We start from the raw sequence: 15684 nt of genomic DNA on the forward strand, positions 1-15684 counted from the left end.
TAATTATAATTTAAAACTATTTTTTCGGCTATATTGTAATTTAGTTTTTGCATTTGAAAAAAAATGGTCATCTATAATAAATTTACAAGAAAATTAGTGAAACACAAATAAATTTGACCATCAAAATAATACATTTAAATTAGTCATTAAAATTAAAAAAAAATACACGTGAGGAGGGTTAAATATACCCGTATGAATTATATTATTTTTTTTTCACTTTCGTTAGAGGAAAAGGGTATATGTAAGTCATTTGTATAACAATAGGATATATATGAATTACTTTCATAACGAGGTATATGAGCTCTAAATGACAAAATTGAGGGTCAGTCTGCTAAAAGCTTACTTGAGTTATGTGAGGATATGTTAATCAAAATAGGGAAAATTGTATGAAATAATAAATTATTAATTCAAATTAAATGTTATAGTCATAGTTTATTTTATTTGTAATTCGTAGCAAATATCCCATTTTTTTGCTATCTGATTCGGTATACAATTAACCATTTTCGGTATACAATTACCCATTCGGTATACAAATGTATAAGATGCGTTTGTGTTTGTATAAAGCGAGATAAAAGTATAAATACATATATTTTTGTCCTATACACTTATAATTATATAAATACAAATCTTATTATACAAATTACAATGTATAAATGAATTTTTACAAAACTGAACAATTTGTATAAAATTGGATGTTTGTAGCGAATTATACAAATCAAAAAATTTGCTATGAAGTGCAATTATGCAAACTATAGTTATAACATACAAATATGATTTTTATGTTTGCTATAGGTAAAAGTTGCTCATCATTGGTCAATTTTCTTGGCAGGGGAGTGAGTGTATATTATTGCTGAGGATTTAGGAAAATCAGAAGGTTTATAATCATGCAACAATGTCCTTTCAGATGCATTCCTGATCTCCTAATTGTAAGATTTTTGCAATTGGAATTCGAACTGTAATAATTTATCAGCACAGAGGTAATAATGTATCTGGCAGTGGTGTTAGATTACACTTTTTTCGGCAAAAACTAACGACTTTCTGATGCTTCGTTTAATCCCCAGGTGTGTGTGTGTAGACGTGTGATGTTTCTGATGTGTGTATCCAACAGAAATGTGCTCTACGGTTTTAAGTGTTTCGAATGGTAACTGGGAATAAATCGATGTACAAACTCTCATGCATCAGGCTCATTCCAGGATACAAGTGCAATGTCATGAGCCTAACTTACCAGAGAGAATACATCTTGAAACTAAAATTGAGGTCGCTGATTATTTGACACTAAAACTTTCAACAAATATAGAGTAGAAATTGCAACATGTAAACTACATTTTGCTAACAAAAGAGTACATACATGATTATATGATCAAGTGCGGCAATCATTCCTGACGTGGTAGTAGTATGATAGTTAGCCAACTTGTTGCATGCATCCTCTCGTGTCGATACCAGAAACATGTCTCTGAAATCCCATCATTAGAACTTGATACAATGGCCAAAATCCCCAAATATCTACAAGTAATGAACCTCACCACTGATACTTAGCAGCGATGAGAACTTCTTCATAGTTTTGAGCAGCATTATCCCAACTTAAGTCTTGTGTCATACAACGTGTCTGAATCCCCTCCCAACTCTTTTTGTACTCACGATAAGTCAGTAAGCAATTTCCTAATGCGTGGATCAGCTGGCTAGCTTCAGCCTTACTGAAGGTCCACCCCAGTCCTGACTCATTAAAAGGATCAAAGGGCTGCACAGTATCTCTGAGTCCTCCTACTGCATGAACAACAGGAATAGTCCCATATTTCATTGCATAAAGCTGGTTCAGTCCGCAAGGCTCAAATCTAGAAGGCATGAGCAGAATGTCTGCACCAGCAGTTATACGATGAGAAGTCTTCACAGAGAAACCAACCCATCCTCTAATTTTATCATTGTGTTGACACTCAAATTGCCTTAGCATCTGTTCAAGGTCACGCCTCCCCGTCCCCAACATGACCAGTTGTACATCCTGACCCATCATCCAAGGCACTGCCTCAGCAATCAGATCAACACCCTTTTGTGGGTCAAGCCTCCCAATGAAACCAATCAGTGGGACATCATCACGAACTGGTAAACCAAGTTCCTTCTGCAATGCAGCTTTACATTGAGGCTTGCCAGTCTGCAGTGTGTCCATGGAGTAGTTCACGTAACCATCTGATTGTAAGTGAACGTCCAACTCAGGGTTCCACTCTTTTGTATCAATCCCATTCACAATACCCCGTAATTTCCAATCGTTCTCATTAATTATCTGATGCAATCCCCAACCACCTTGGGAAGTCTTTAGTTCCCATGAATATCCATGACTAACTGTAACTACACGATCTGCTGTCTTTAGACCAGCCGCAAAAATGTTGAAATGCTCACCTCCTACTGGGTCATACAACTTGAAAGGGTCCATATAGTGTGGTGGAAGATCTACATATGAAAAATCCTCCAAAGGACCACGACCCTGAATGAAATGGAACAAATTATAGAGCTGAAAATGATAGAAAGCTGGCTAAGATTGCTATATAACCCTTATTCACGTCACAGAAAGATAAAATAAATGACACAAATCAGAAAATACTAACAAAATCCAGAACTTGGATAGAGATAACTCCAATTACTCTACTGTTTTATATTCCAAATTATTATTTTACACTCTTCACGTTATACTTAAAGTTATAATCTACCAGACATTTCAAAACAATTGCACAGGTCAAAGTAGGTCATGTTTAATTGGACGAACAGAGTATTTCTAGTTCTCTGCTGCTTATATTACATGTGTAAAATCTTGCTCACTCCATAACTGCTCTTTGTAACTTTCATGAAGAAAATTCATTATAAAATGAAAGTTGTATTCAAATACATATCAAAGGAGGAAAGGAAAATAAAATAAAAAGATGATAACTAGTAGTAGAAGCAAAATGCATCAGTGTCTTAACCATAGCACGTGAGGAAAAGGTAGAGTTGTACTTTGTTAATATAAGGCATCATGTACGACATATATTTTGGTAACTTCTGCGAGATTTTCTTTTGTTCTTTGTCGGATTGATCTCATATTGCTGTAGATCATTACAAATCAAAGCATAATCCAGTATGAAGCTTAAAGGCATCTTCGTCTACCGGCTCACGCCCAGAGATGAGAGAACAACTTTTCAAGGAATTTCACATATCAGGCAATACTCCTAAACAAGTCTAAGGATGGTCTGTGCATGATAAAAAATGCTTTACCTGTAACTAAATTCATTGATAACCTGATACAGTAACTCCCAGTGGGTACCTAAGCTATTGGAACTTAGTGATGCGGAAGTAATAATTATGTCCCAAGAACACCTAGTAGATATATAATATCAAACTAGTCATCGTTATTATTTTATTTTGATAACCGAGAAATCCTCGAGGCCTTCCACAGTTCAAAACTCAGTGGATAATGGGCCCACCCATCGGTTTTCCTATCAAGGTAATCATTTGTTTAAACCTTATGCTTAGTAGTCATAGAAATCATGATATATGACCAACCTCCATTGGAACTTAAAAAATGGCTATACTGTTAAACCATTGGAAATAAAAATGCACAGGTGGATTAGAAAACTGCTATAGTTGCTGATGAAACTGACCTGATGAGCGATGTTATGAATCACCAGGACAGATCTTGTATAGTTCATAATTCCATTGTCACGATAATAAGCTTTCAGATATACTGGCAATAAAGCAGTATGCCAATCATTAGCAATGAACACTAAATTTCCATCTCCATAGCAGACCCCACCACATGGAACATGCCAAGGAACCTGAAATTGCAAATCAGCAAAATGTATTTTGAAATCAAAGCAATAGTAGTGGGCCAAATGTTATGACAGGGTGTGCAGTAAACATGGATAATCATGCCCAAATAGAATGGCTAGGTTTATTTTGCAGTGTTGGTTACAAAGATTGATTAAAGGTTTGCAGTGTCTTTTTTCTGGCCACTGTGGCGTATTGTAGACAAATAGTGTAGGGAGCAATTGGTCAATAATTAGTGCAAGGTTCCTTAAACATCAGAAGTCATACCTCAATTGCTGCTTTGCAAAATAAAACCATGCGTTTTAAAATATCCTGCAACAGGAAGAGAAATAAAGAAGTTAAAAACAGCCAGATAGGTACAGCCAAAACTATTTATGAGAAGGGGATAAACAATTCAAATAAAGCTTCAAGACTGATACATCAATGAATGATGTACAATGCAAAGACGGTAGCTCAAAGTCAATACCAGTGCTCACCAAAGGGATCGTTATCACAATCTCCCTGTTTGTACAGAACATCATTTTAAACCTCTCTCTTAAACTCCCCCACCCAGAAAGAGAAAGGAAAAGTGAAGACACAATCATCTAAGACATCCCAATCCCACAAGGCCCAGATTTTGGTGACAAGGGAAAACATTATGTCAGGCAATTATACAGAGGACTCATTAATAGATTTCAATGTAAATCAAGGAGTCTGAAATTCCAGGATTAAAATGAAACTAAAAATTCAGAAGAAAAGTGAGTGCGGGGATTTACCACACGGTTCCCTCCGTAAATGTTGTTCCCAATGTGTCTAAACATATGACTGTCAATGAAAACAAAATCCACACCATCAATAAAAGCGTGGAAGTAAGTCACTTCCACATCCTGCACAGTTCAAAACTTAAATGCTTAGATATGGATAGTCTTGTGGCCATGAAATCACAAGCATAAATTAAAGACTGCATCTAATTAATGCAGTCAAGCATACCTGACCATCAACTTTATAAATTTTTCTTACACCAGAATCTTGAGGTTCAGGATAGTTGTCATAACGAGGTGCCACAACCTAAGTTTCAGGGAAATGGGGGGAGAAAAAGGAAACTCCATCGTCAGATAACTTTACATCCCATGTGTTTGGAATGGGAAGGCAAAATTCTAAGTACTAAGCAATCTATAGAGTTGTCTGTTTGATGTGTCAAAAAGAAACAAATATTGTCACAAAATTTTTATTATATGATATGATCTATCAAGAGGTTCATATGGTGTCGATAATCTGGTTAGAGAGCATATGTTTTGGAAAGCTTGTGAATTTATATCACAGACTAACTAGTCCAATGGTTAGAAAGATGAAGGATAGAGAATATAACACCTCGTGCAGAACATTCTGAGACTTCATAGACAATTTCTCTCTGTGCTACATTCTACTTGATACATCATTCTTATGAACCCAGCAATTCACAAGGTGAAGGATTAAACTAGTTACCATAACTCTGTGGCCACGTCGAGCCAAAGCTTTGGGTAATGCTCCAGCAACATCTCCAAGCCCACCTAAAAAACTCTTCACAAGTAAAAGATATGCTTGCACTGATATGTATCGAGAGACATAAACACAATAGAATTCATGCAACATCGAAGTCCGAAAAATATGTACGAGCATGATTATATATACGTGCACAGAGCTCATTAGTTTTTAAATGAAGATAACAGAAAAGTTAACAAACAAAATCAAAGTTTGAGAAACCAACAAATCCACCACCCATCCTCAACCATTCAGAAGGCAACAATACTACAGTAGTGAAGAAAGGCAGAATAAATATAGATCTTTTTTCTTTTGACAATCACCTATTCATTTCACTTTGGACGATCAGTGATGGTTTTTCATTTTTCTTAAATGCCTTTTATCACATTATTAAGAAAATGTCACATAATACTTTTGATAGGTATGATAATAATAGATCCTTTTTCTTTTGACGTTCACCTTCTCATTTCACTTTGGACGATCAGTGATGGTTTTTCATTTTTCTTAAATGCCTTTTATCACATTACTAAGAAAATGTCACATAATACTTTTGATAGGTATGATAATATGTTAATCCTTCTACTAATTAGTTATCTTGTTTATCTAGAGATGATGGAATACTGAAAACTTCATGAACACTATAAGTAGGTGAAAAGAAACAACAAGCACCTCATTTTCAATATCTTAATGCTGGTCCTACTCTTTTGCAGTTCCTACGAATTTGAAGTATCATCAACTATATTAGGATACAAACTGTCATAGAAAACTCAACTGTGGATAATGCACCAACTTACGCACTTGTCCCTGGACAGAAGATACATATCCAGTGTAAAATATACCTGTTTTAGACCATGGAGCACATTCTGAAGCCACCAAAATAATGTTCATAACATTTGTTCCTGCCAATGGAGGGGGTTTCTCATCTATATTCACAGGATCTTCAGTCTCTTCGTTTGCCTCAGCACTTGATCCTTGAAGATTTTCATTCCTCTGTTCCACATGGGATGCTGAGGATTCTTTACGTAATGAAGGCATATAAGACTGGATCTTCTTTCCAGGAACATCGACTAAACTTTTGTGTGAATTCACATCCAAAAGTGTCTCTTGACTGGACTTCGGAGTTTCTGGAGAGACATTCAACGTTCTTTTGGAACTTACAGTAGAGGAAATCTGGCTACTGGCTGTGATAGATGATCTTTCATCGGCCAGGTCCCTTTTGATTTCTCTTTTACTTTCAACAAAATCTTGGCTTATAGCAGGCGGTGTATTTTTATCGACAGCAGTAATTGGAGTAGCAGCAGTACTAGGTACAGTAACATTATAATCTTTATCCACGTCAGGGATATCAACATCTGATAAGCTACCATTCCCACCATCATAAGTACCTTTGGCATTGGCAAGACTGCTTTTTATTGAAGAGACTACTTTTCTTCTTTCTGCAATCTGATATGCAAAGAATTCAAGGATGAAGACACTTCAAGAATGTAAATAGTGTTTCTAAACCCACTATAATAAATTGCAAACCAAAACATATGCAATGCTCAGGAAGACAATTAAACCAACAAAAAACCATATGAACTACAGTAACAAATTATCATACAGGCGAACTTCTCCTCTTCTAAATCAGAACACGGTTACAATCTTTATCCACAACATACTGAAACAAATTCTCAGACAACAGTCATATCATACAGATTTCTAAGTTATTTAAATATAGATTTATTTTCAAAATTGACATTCTTGAAAAAATCCTTGAAAATAAATCTCTGTAAACAAGAGGTGATTGTTTCATTTACAGAAATTAGAACATGTGTAATATCTTAAATCAGAATTTTTCTATTCATTATTAGCATATGATGATAACTATATCGCTTCTATCCGCATTTGAGGAAAAACAGTCAAAAGACCCTAAAACAAGTACATCTTTTACTTCTTTATCTTTCTGACTAGGAAAAAGAAATATTTCTTTTCACTTTATGATTGAGTACCAAAAGGATTACCTGTTGAAGTAGGTCCTGTTGCATGGCTAAAACCTTTTTGCTCTTTTCAATTGTAACCTGTAAGGCATCATTCGATTCATCAGCACTTGCAGCTTCCCCAGAATTTTCACCTGTTGCTTTAACGCGCTTGATCCTCCACATTTGCTCTCTACTGGAGCCATGAATTAGAGTGAATTTTTTGGGCCTAAGTGCGAAAAGGGGTAAGTTGGGGTGGAACTGATTTCCACTATGAAGAAGAATGGAATTCTCCATTACAGTAGAAATCACAAAAGATGAAGTTCACAGGGATAATAGGAATCCAAGATTTCAAGAACCAGAGTGACCTAGTGGAAATAGAAGCCGACCCAATAGAGATAATTGACAAGTAAAGAAAACCCAATTGAGATAGAGATTAGTACAGAGAATTAGGGATTGTGAAGCAATATTAAAAGAGAAACCAAGAAGTAACGACAATGGAAGTCAATGTCAAAAACGTTTGGTGAAAAATGGGTCCCCGAAGAGAGGAAAATCATGGAAGCAAGCTCAGCCTCTGAGTAGAAACCAGAAACTTCGAGTTTTTGGACGATGGAATTTAAGCTAGGGCCCTCTTATGAACTCTATTTAATTGTAATTGTAATTGTATTGGGAATATCACGTGTAAATTATGGCTTTGTCACTCGCTAACCCACTTGCTACTCACTACATCCTAATGTATCGCTCTACCCAATCCAAATTTTTTGCCACTCTCCGTCAAAGAGGATTCTATCCGAATTTTAGTTCATACCTATATAAACGATAATTAAATATTACATTAATTTGATATTTTAAACAAAAAAATTAAATATTAAAAACTATACGAAAAGTATCATACATTCCATTTTTTTGTATATGAATATGATGATAAAATACATCATAAAATATTAATCAAAGTTATTATCATTTGATTCTAAAAAAGGAAACTATAACAATTAAAAATGAACGAAGATAATACTGTTTTCTGAATTGGGAGGACAAATAGAATTGTGAGTATGATTTTGCATTTCAGTTGAGCACTGATTATGCTTTACATTTACTATCCAATGATTTTATCCATTTTGTATGTGAAGAAGAACATGTTTTCTTTTCGGCTTAAGTCATCTACAGACACTTAAAGTTGTTCGCATAATTCACTTAGACACTTGAATTCAAATTTGTACCTATTGAACACCTCTACTCCTTAGAATTTGAACCATTTGAACATTTTTTCAACAATCAACTAAAAATATAAAATGAGTGAAATACACTCGTGCTGACGTGGCAATTTGACAAATTAAATAATGACATGTGTTATTTGGATCTCATTAAATTATTTTAAAATGTATTATATGTGAAAGAAAAAGAAAATTATTACTACTTAAAAAAAATAAAAAAAAATAAAAAAAGTACATGTAACCCCACCCTCCCACCACCCAAACCCTTTCCCTGCTATCCCATCACCGTACCACTTTCCAGTTTCCACCACGTCCATTAAGCTTCGGTGTCGTTAAAATCTTCAATAATTAATTTCATACTAACTGCACTTCACATAATAAGATGAAAAAGGATAATAGCTAATTTCTTATTGCCTATCCATTTAGATTAGTATTTTGCTGCTCCAATTGAAAAAAAAAAAAAAAGAAGAATAAATTACAGAGAAATTTAACTCGAAAAAGGCGTCAAGCGCAGATGAAAGCTCAAAAGATGAAGAAACTGGGCTTGAAAAAACTTATAACGATTATGTGGAACTTTATCGTTTTCATTGTCATTTTCATTGTCGTACTGAGGTTCTTGTTGTTCTTCCTCTGGCAAAAAGTAGCCTTGTATGAGTGACAAACTCATCATCACCAGCCGGCAGGATCTGAATAAGCAGAAAGATAAGAAGGGTGTTATTGGTGGATGATTGTGGCCGCGACGACAACAACTACTTGGTTGTAAGGTGGAGGCGTAATGGCAACAAGCAAAAGGAAGAAGAAAGGTGGAGGCGTAATGGCAATAAGCAAAAGGAAGAAGAAAGGTGGAGGAGTAATGGCGCGCATAAGGAGGAAGACAAACTTTTTTTAAAAAAAAAATGTAAGAAAATGCTTTCACGCGCTCATTAGCCGTGTATCACACTCAAAATGTCATGTAGGTAAAAAGTGTTCAAGTGGTATTAATTTAATGTGGGAGAGATGTTCAATAGGTACAAGTCTCAATTCAGGTGTCTAAGTGAATAATGCGGACAACTTTGGCTGGCCAGAGATGACTTAAGCCTTTCTTTTCCAACTTCCTATGATGTGATGAAACGGCATAAATTCTCCCATCAACTTGTATCGAAAAGTCAGTTACACATTTTAACTATTATGACAATCTATTACATACATATTCTTGTTCAAAGTGTAATTAATATCACCTCAAAACTAATGTGAAAATAAAATTTAAAATAAAATTAAATTAGGCACGTCTGAGGTTGAAAATAAAGTCAAAAAAGTATTATTTTTTTAACCCCCAGCCTCTGTTTTCTTCTTTTTCATGGTCCTCTTCTCTTATTTTCCTTCAGAATTTTTCTTCTTTGCACAATTTTTCAATTTGTCACTTAATTTCATCTTTTCTTATCACATTTCTACAATTTTTCACTCAATTTCATCATTATACCTAGAAAAAATAATTTTTTAATTCAAATTTCACAATGATTCTAGAAAGTCGAGACTTTGTTCTCCTAATCTTTCCACTTTCACCTTTAAATTTTCAGCAAAATACAAGCAAAGCCTCCAACCTTAAAATCCCCAAATATACTTGTAGCCTGTAGGCATGCATATACATACACCCACTTGCCTTTTTTTTTATAGTTAAAATTGATTTCTTTTCATATATTTGTATGTGCATATTCACACGCCCACTTGCCTTATTTGTTGGTTGTTCAGATTTGGTAGCACAAAGCTTACTCAAACGTCATGGATCTGAAAAATGAAGCTCATTGAAACGTCATTAGATCCATGGTTAAAGCTTTGAGCTCATCGAAACACCTGCAATAAAAACTAAAAGTAAGAAAATTGAAAAGGGATAAGGTAAAGGGGTTTGATTCGGTGTTCGTCAATGATTGATTTGGAGTTTTGGGTGGCTGTNAAACGAAGCTCATTGAAACGTCATTAGATCCATGGTTAAAGCTTTGAGCTCGTCGAAACACCTGCAATAAAAACTAAAAGTAAGAAAATTGAAAAGGGATAAGGTAAAGGGGTTTGATTCGGTGTTCGTCAATGATTGATTTGGAGTTTTGGGTGGCTGTTTGTGGTGGCTTAGGTAGCTGTTTGGTGGTTGTTCTTTGTCAGAGATGGGTTGGTTGTCGGGAAAAGAGGAGGGGATGACGTTATGGAGGTAGGTTTGTGGTGGTGATAGGTTGATTGTTCTTCGCCGGAGAAGACAGAGAATTGTGATATAACTTCAAATGAATAATTATTCTAGTCAGATTAAGGATAAAAGTGGGTAGGATTTAGATTGGAAGAAGATATGATTATTAGAGAATTTTAATAATTTGTTAGGGATTAATTAGTGTAAAATAGAGTTAACAAAAAAAAGTTAATTAATAAAGAAAAGAAAATAAAAAATTATAATTTATAATGTGGAGTTGACGTGGTGTTGACGTGACAGCGAGTGTAATACACCACATACTGTGAGAGTGGTGTTATGCATCTCAAGGTGGTATTAAATTCACTTTTAAATAGTAAGAGTGTGTAATAGGTCGTCATAATAGTTGAAGTGTGAAACTGACTTTTCGGTACAAGTTTGAGGGAGAATTTATGCCTTTTCCCATGCTAATAAACTGTTTTGTTACTCCTTCTGTCCCTTTTTACTCATTAAAGTTTTACTCTTCTAAAAGTTGCTAGCCAAAAAAAAGTTACCGCTAAAAATTATTTTTGTCGTAAAGGATGCAATTCAGAACCGTATATATATTATATTATATACATCACAGAAAAGCTAGCTAGAGTACAATTTACAAACTAGTAAGAAAATGTGATCTGATCAAGATGGGAACAGCGGTAGGGTAGTAGGGCTCCTTAAAATCTGACCATTTTTGAACTCTATATTATCTAGCTTTTGTTTGCACCATTTGAAATGAGAAGTAGAAATAATGGACATATAGAGAATCCTTGATACCAGCTTCATGTCTATCAATGTTAACACAAACTCTATTTTGCTCAAGTCTTCTTGTTGAGGCTTTATTGCTCTTCTCAGCCAACATTTTCTCTTACCTTTCACGTCCTTCATCCATAACTCTTTCTTCAGGATAACCAATAAAAAATAAATCATCTTGAGTTAGAAAATATTATCCCATGTTTGATTGGAGAGCGAAAAATATTTATATAAGAAAAAAAACAATGATATATATATACAAAGTCATTTTTCCTCTTTTTGCGAAAAAATGTTTATTCCTGATAATCAAACACCAGAACATGACTAATGTTGTTAAAAATATTTTCTTTTATAGAACCTTGTGAGAGGCGTACCATTTGAAGTTTCCTAGTTAAGTCAGGCAGGAGCAGTATGTCTCTGGGGTCTTCAACACGAGATTGACTCCACAAAAATTTATTCTTTTTCTTGCAATCTGTTCTTACATAAAACCAGAAAGCATATATGCATTTCTCTATGGCCTTTAGCACTTCTATTGGCTTGGTTATTTCTCCATCCTGTCTTTCATTTGATTCTACATATCCTACAAAATAGAAGTACGTATATTCAAAATTTTAAGTTTATGAGTTCTGAATTTTAAAATCGACATGTAATTTAATGAGTTATGAATAAAATATTACAGTACATAAAAAGGTCAAAAAGATAATAGTATTGCATATAGTGTTAAATATCCTTGAAGAAATTTCTGACTTTGCCATGTTCTATCTTTTTTTTTAACACTAACAATATTTTTCTTTAAGAGAGCTCTTATAAAATATTTGAAGATAATTAAGTAGTAATTTCTTGGGTATATAGGAACGCAACGTACGAAATAAACTATTTAGGTATTAGGTGGGGGAGTGATTAGTTTTAATTACTCCCCTTTTAGCAGCAGAATAAATCAATGGCGACTGAGATCTTCTTAATACTAATTTGTAATTATTGAAATTGCATGTACCCAAAATAAAATACTATTTCGTATAAGCTTGTAATAAAAAAAAAAGTTGTATAAGCTAAGCTAGAAGACAGTGGGTCTATTCAACTTTGATAATAAAGTTTTTACATATAAGTACTAGTAATTATTTAATGAAAGAAGTTCTATCAGTGTTAATTAATACTCCTACAAGAAATGGAGATCTAGTCGTTACACGTAGGAACTAGATAAGCGACGCACTAATGAATCTCAACTTGCCATGTAAGTCAAAATTAGAGGGTCCAATCAAATTTAGGAATAATAATATTAGAAATTAGTAACTAGATTTTGGATTTACTTCTTTATATATATATATATATATATCTAGTTGATTATTTAATACAAACAGAAAGTTTGGATCTTAGCTATTAGATTTTTAGGTAATCTTTCAGCTCAACCCCTAATTTATATATATTGAAAGTATACAACAACACTCAATATATTTAGCAGGTAATTTATCATTTTTGAGGTTACTATTTTTACATGAATGAGAGCTTGTAATTGATATTTAATTTAGGTGACTTGAAAATGTAACAATTTGTGTTACGTCATGTTCCGGGGGTTTTGGGAAATAGTCTGTATTTTTTATCTATATAAGGTCTATGTGCACTGTATCTTTTCCAGGCAATAGTGATTTCACATAGAAATTGAATTCTTCAAAAAATGTCTAAGTGGCAAAAGATTACCAGAAATCTCTGGAACTTGGAGGAGATTCTTTTGGGAAAATCTTGTATGAACATAATTCAAATGCCTTTTGCCTCCACAGCTATCATCTTCCACAAATCTTTCTAGCAGTACTTGGAATTTCTGAAATGTTGCTGCCACATTACCATAAAAGACCCCATTTTTTGAAGTTGAACAACAAAGAGCCTTTACTTTTTTATACTGATGATGAAGTGCTTCCCATGACAAACATGATTGTGCCACATAAACCAACTCTAAATCACTCTCTAAGCTTCTCACAATTTTTTTTCTATCCACTTTGCTCAATGAAATATATTGGACAGGCAAACCAACTGTAGGCTCCATTTCATACTCAAATGAATTTGGACTTGACAAGTGCTTCCTCAATACTGCACCTAATTAAATTATAACCAACAATTAATAACATTGTTAAGGATTACTTAAGCATACTATAATATACATAGAGGGACCTATAGTTCAAGAAACACATATAAAAAAATATTTACATAGAGGGACCTATAGTTCAAGAAACACATATAAAAAAATATGAAGAAAAATATTGCAACCAGGATGTGGCCTACTGGTCAATAATAACATGAAAAAAATCATGATAGATCAGGGTTTAATTTTTCATACGACTTTGTCATTTCATTCCATCTCCCCGAACTTTGGTGGATAGTGTTACTTTATATTTGTGTGGCTGTGCTAGTAGAAAGTACTAAGTATCTGGTCAAATAGTCGAGCAGCGCACAAGTTGGACAAAACAACATGGTTATAATATAAGAAATTTTAAAAAAAAAAAAAGTAATTGAGCAAAAGGAGAAACTCACTTAAGGCACATAGCTTTTCATGATTGAGAACATCAAACCAGCTCATTCTTTCAGCATATTTCTTGTATAACAAATCTACTTCTTCCTCTGCACAACTTGTGTACTCATGACCCAGCTGTTGATCCATTTCCATAACATTTGTATAGCTATTAAGTGACGGAAAATTTTGGTTCATCGTGCCATAATCCAAAGGGGACGGAAAATTTTGGTTCATCGTGCCATAATCCAAAGGGGACGAAAAATTAGAGCTACTAGGAGATGGAAAATATTCGTCAAACCCCTGACGATTAATACCTGGTGACAAACTGGAAACAGAACTCGATAGGGAAAACTCAAGTTCTAGCTCTGTTTCAGATAAAACTGAACCAGGAGATAAAGGGGCAATATTATATTTATCAAATAAATTCATTTTTTCATCGACAGAAGAAATGACTGAACAACAGTCAATAAGTACTTCACTAGGATCCTTTTCATGTTCTTCATCAAGTTCCATAAACTCACCTTGATTAGGTTCAACAAACGAACTAATCTTGTGATCTTTATCGAACATTTGAGAGACTCTAGATTGAAAATCATATACGTAGATCATGTCATCATACGATTTATTTTTCATGTTGAAATAATGGACTGTTTCATACGATTCACTAGAACTTCGTCTCATGTTCAAGCTCGTATAAAGGATGATTTCATTTTGGTTTTCAGTATTTGGTATAACATCATAGTACTCCTCAACTTCTTCAATAGGGATATGATTATTTTTTCTATTTGGTAAGATGAAGTTACACTTCTTGAAGAAGAGAAGGCAGAATTTTGGAACATATGAAATTAAGAAACAAGAGGACTTATAAACAAAAAGAATGAAGGTTAATAGATATTTTTGTAACACTTTGATCAAAAGATAAAGTTGGCAGAAAGGAAGAAGAAAAGGGTGGATATAGAAACTCAAAAAATACCACTTTAGATATCCATGTGGGATCACGTATAGTTCAATCAAAAGCCAACAGGTCGATAACGGTGTCATTTCAGAAATCTAAAGACTCCCAGAAACAATGAAGGAGCAAGATTGGTTTGAGAGTACTGCCCTCTGTGCCAATTTATATTACCCTACTTCCTTTTTAGTCCGTCTAAAAAAAATAACATATTTTTATATTTAGCAACAATATAATTTTGAAATGATTTATAAACACACAAACATCTATGACTTATTTTAGATCATAGGTTTCAAAAGTCAGTTTTTCTTTACTAAACTTCTTGTCAAATCACATAAATTGGGATGGATATATGATTTTGGACTTAATTATTTTCTTAACTTGAGGCTGGAAATGCGTGCAGGGAAGTTATCCAATTGAAGGAGCTTGCTTCCGTTGACTAGATGATACGTACAATAGTTGTTAGTTGGTCATTATATTGATAGTTTTTTGTTGAGGGGTTTTCAACTTTCTCAGCAGGACGGAACAAACGTGGCTCATAATGCAGTTGGTGAGCATACTTAAACTGTGCATTACTACAAACCATAAGTTTATAATATTTACAAATTAAGAAGTTTCCCTTGGTCAATATTATAATACAGCCATGAGTCATGACGCTACTGTTTGAATCATGTCACCCCAAGAAGCAAATGCATAGCTGAGATTTCCAAATCTTAGCTTGAATCCTTGTCTTTTTTAAATTAAGGATTCAGAATTTAATATTCGTTGAAACTTCTGTGATTGTTTTTGTTGAACTCATAAAAAAGGCTGCATGCAGCATGTCCCTCCATTAAGAA

At 34.0% G+C, this 15684-nt stretch overlaps 2 protein-coding genes across 2 annotated transcripts; both read right to left on the minus strand.

The window, feature by feature from the left end:
* Window positions 1-1260: 1260 nt before the first annotated feature.
* LOC125849489 (granule-bound starch synthase 2, chloroplastic/amyloplastic) lies at window positions 1261-7847 on the minus strand. Its single transcript, XM_049529577.1, has 8 exons — window positions 7293-7847; window positions 6132-6735; window positions 5257-5321; window positions 4762-4839; window positions 4548-4658; window positions 4060-4104; window positions 3627-3800; window positions 1261-2476 (listed from the first exon to the last, which is right to left on the minus strand). Exons 1-8 carry the CDS (start codon window positions 7542-7544, stop codon window positions 1520-1522), a joined length of 2286 nt encoding a protein of 761 aa, XP_049385534.1. The 5' UTR covers window positions 7545-7847; the 3' UTR covers window positions 1261-1519.
* A 3420-nt stretch (window positions 7848-11267) lies between these two features.
* On the minus strand, window positions 11268-14968 carry LOC125848454 (uncharacterized). Its single transcript, XM_049528316.1, has 4 exons — window positions 13920-14968; window positions 13092-13484; window positions 11771-11976; window positions 11268-11543 (listed from the first exon to the last, which is right to left on the minus strand). Exons 1-4 carry the CDS (start codon window positions 14938-14940, stop codon window positions 11286-11288), a joined length of 1878 nt encoding a protein of 625 aa, XP_049384273.1. The 5' UTR covers window positions 14941-14968; the 3' UTR covers window positions 11268-11285.
* Window positions 14969-15684: the final 716 nt, after the last annotated feature.

The sequence above is a fragment of the Solanum stenotomum genome, chromosome 12 (genome assembly GCF_019186545.1).
Source record: "Solanum stenotomum isolate F172 chromosome 12, ASM1918654v1, whole genome shotgun sequence".
NCBI classification, from domain to species: domain Eukaryota; kingdom Viridiplantae; phylum Streptophyta; class Magnoliopsida; order Solanales; family Solanaceae; genus Solanum; species Solanum stenotomum.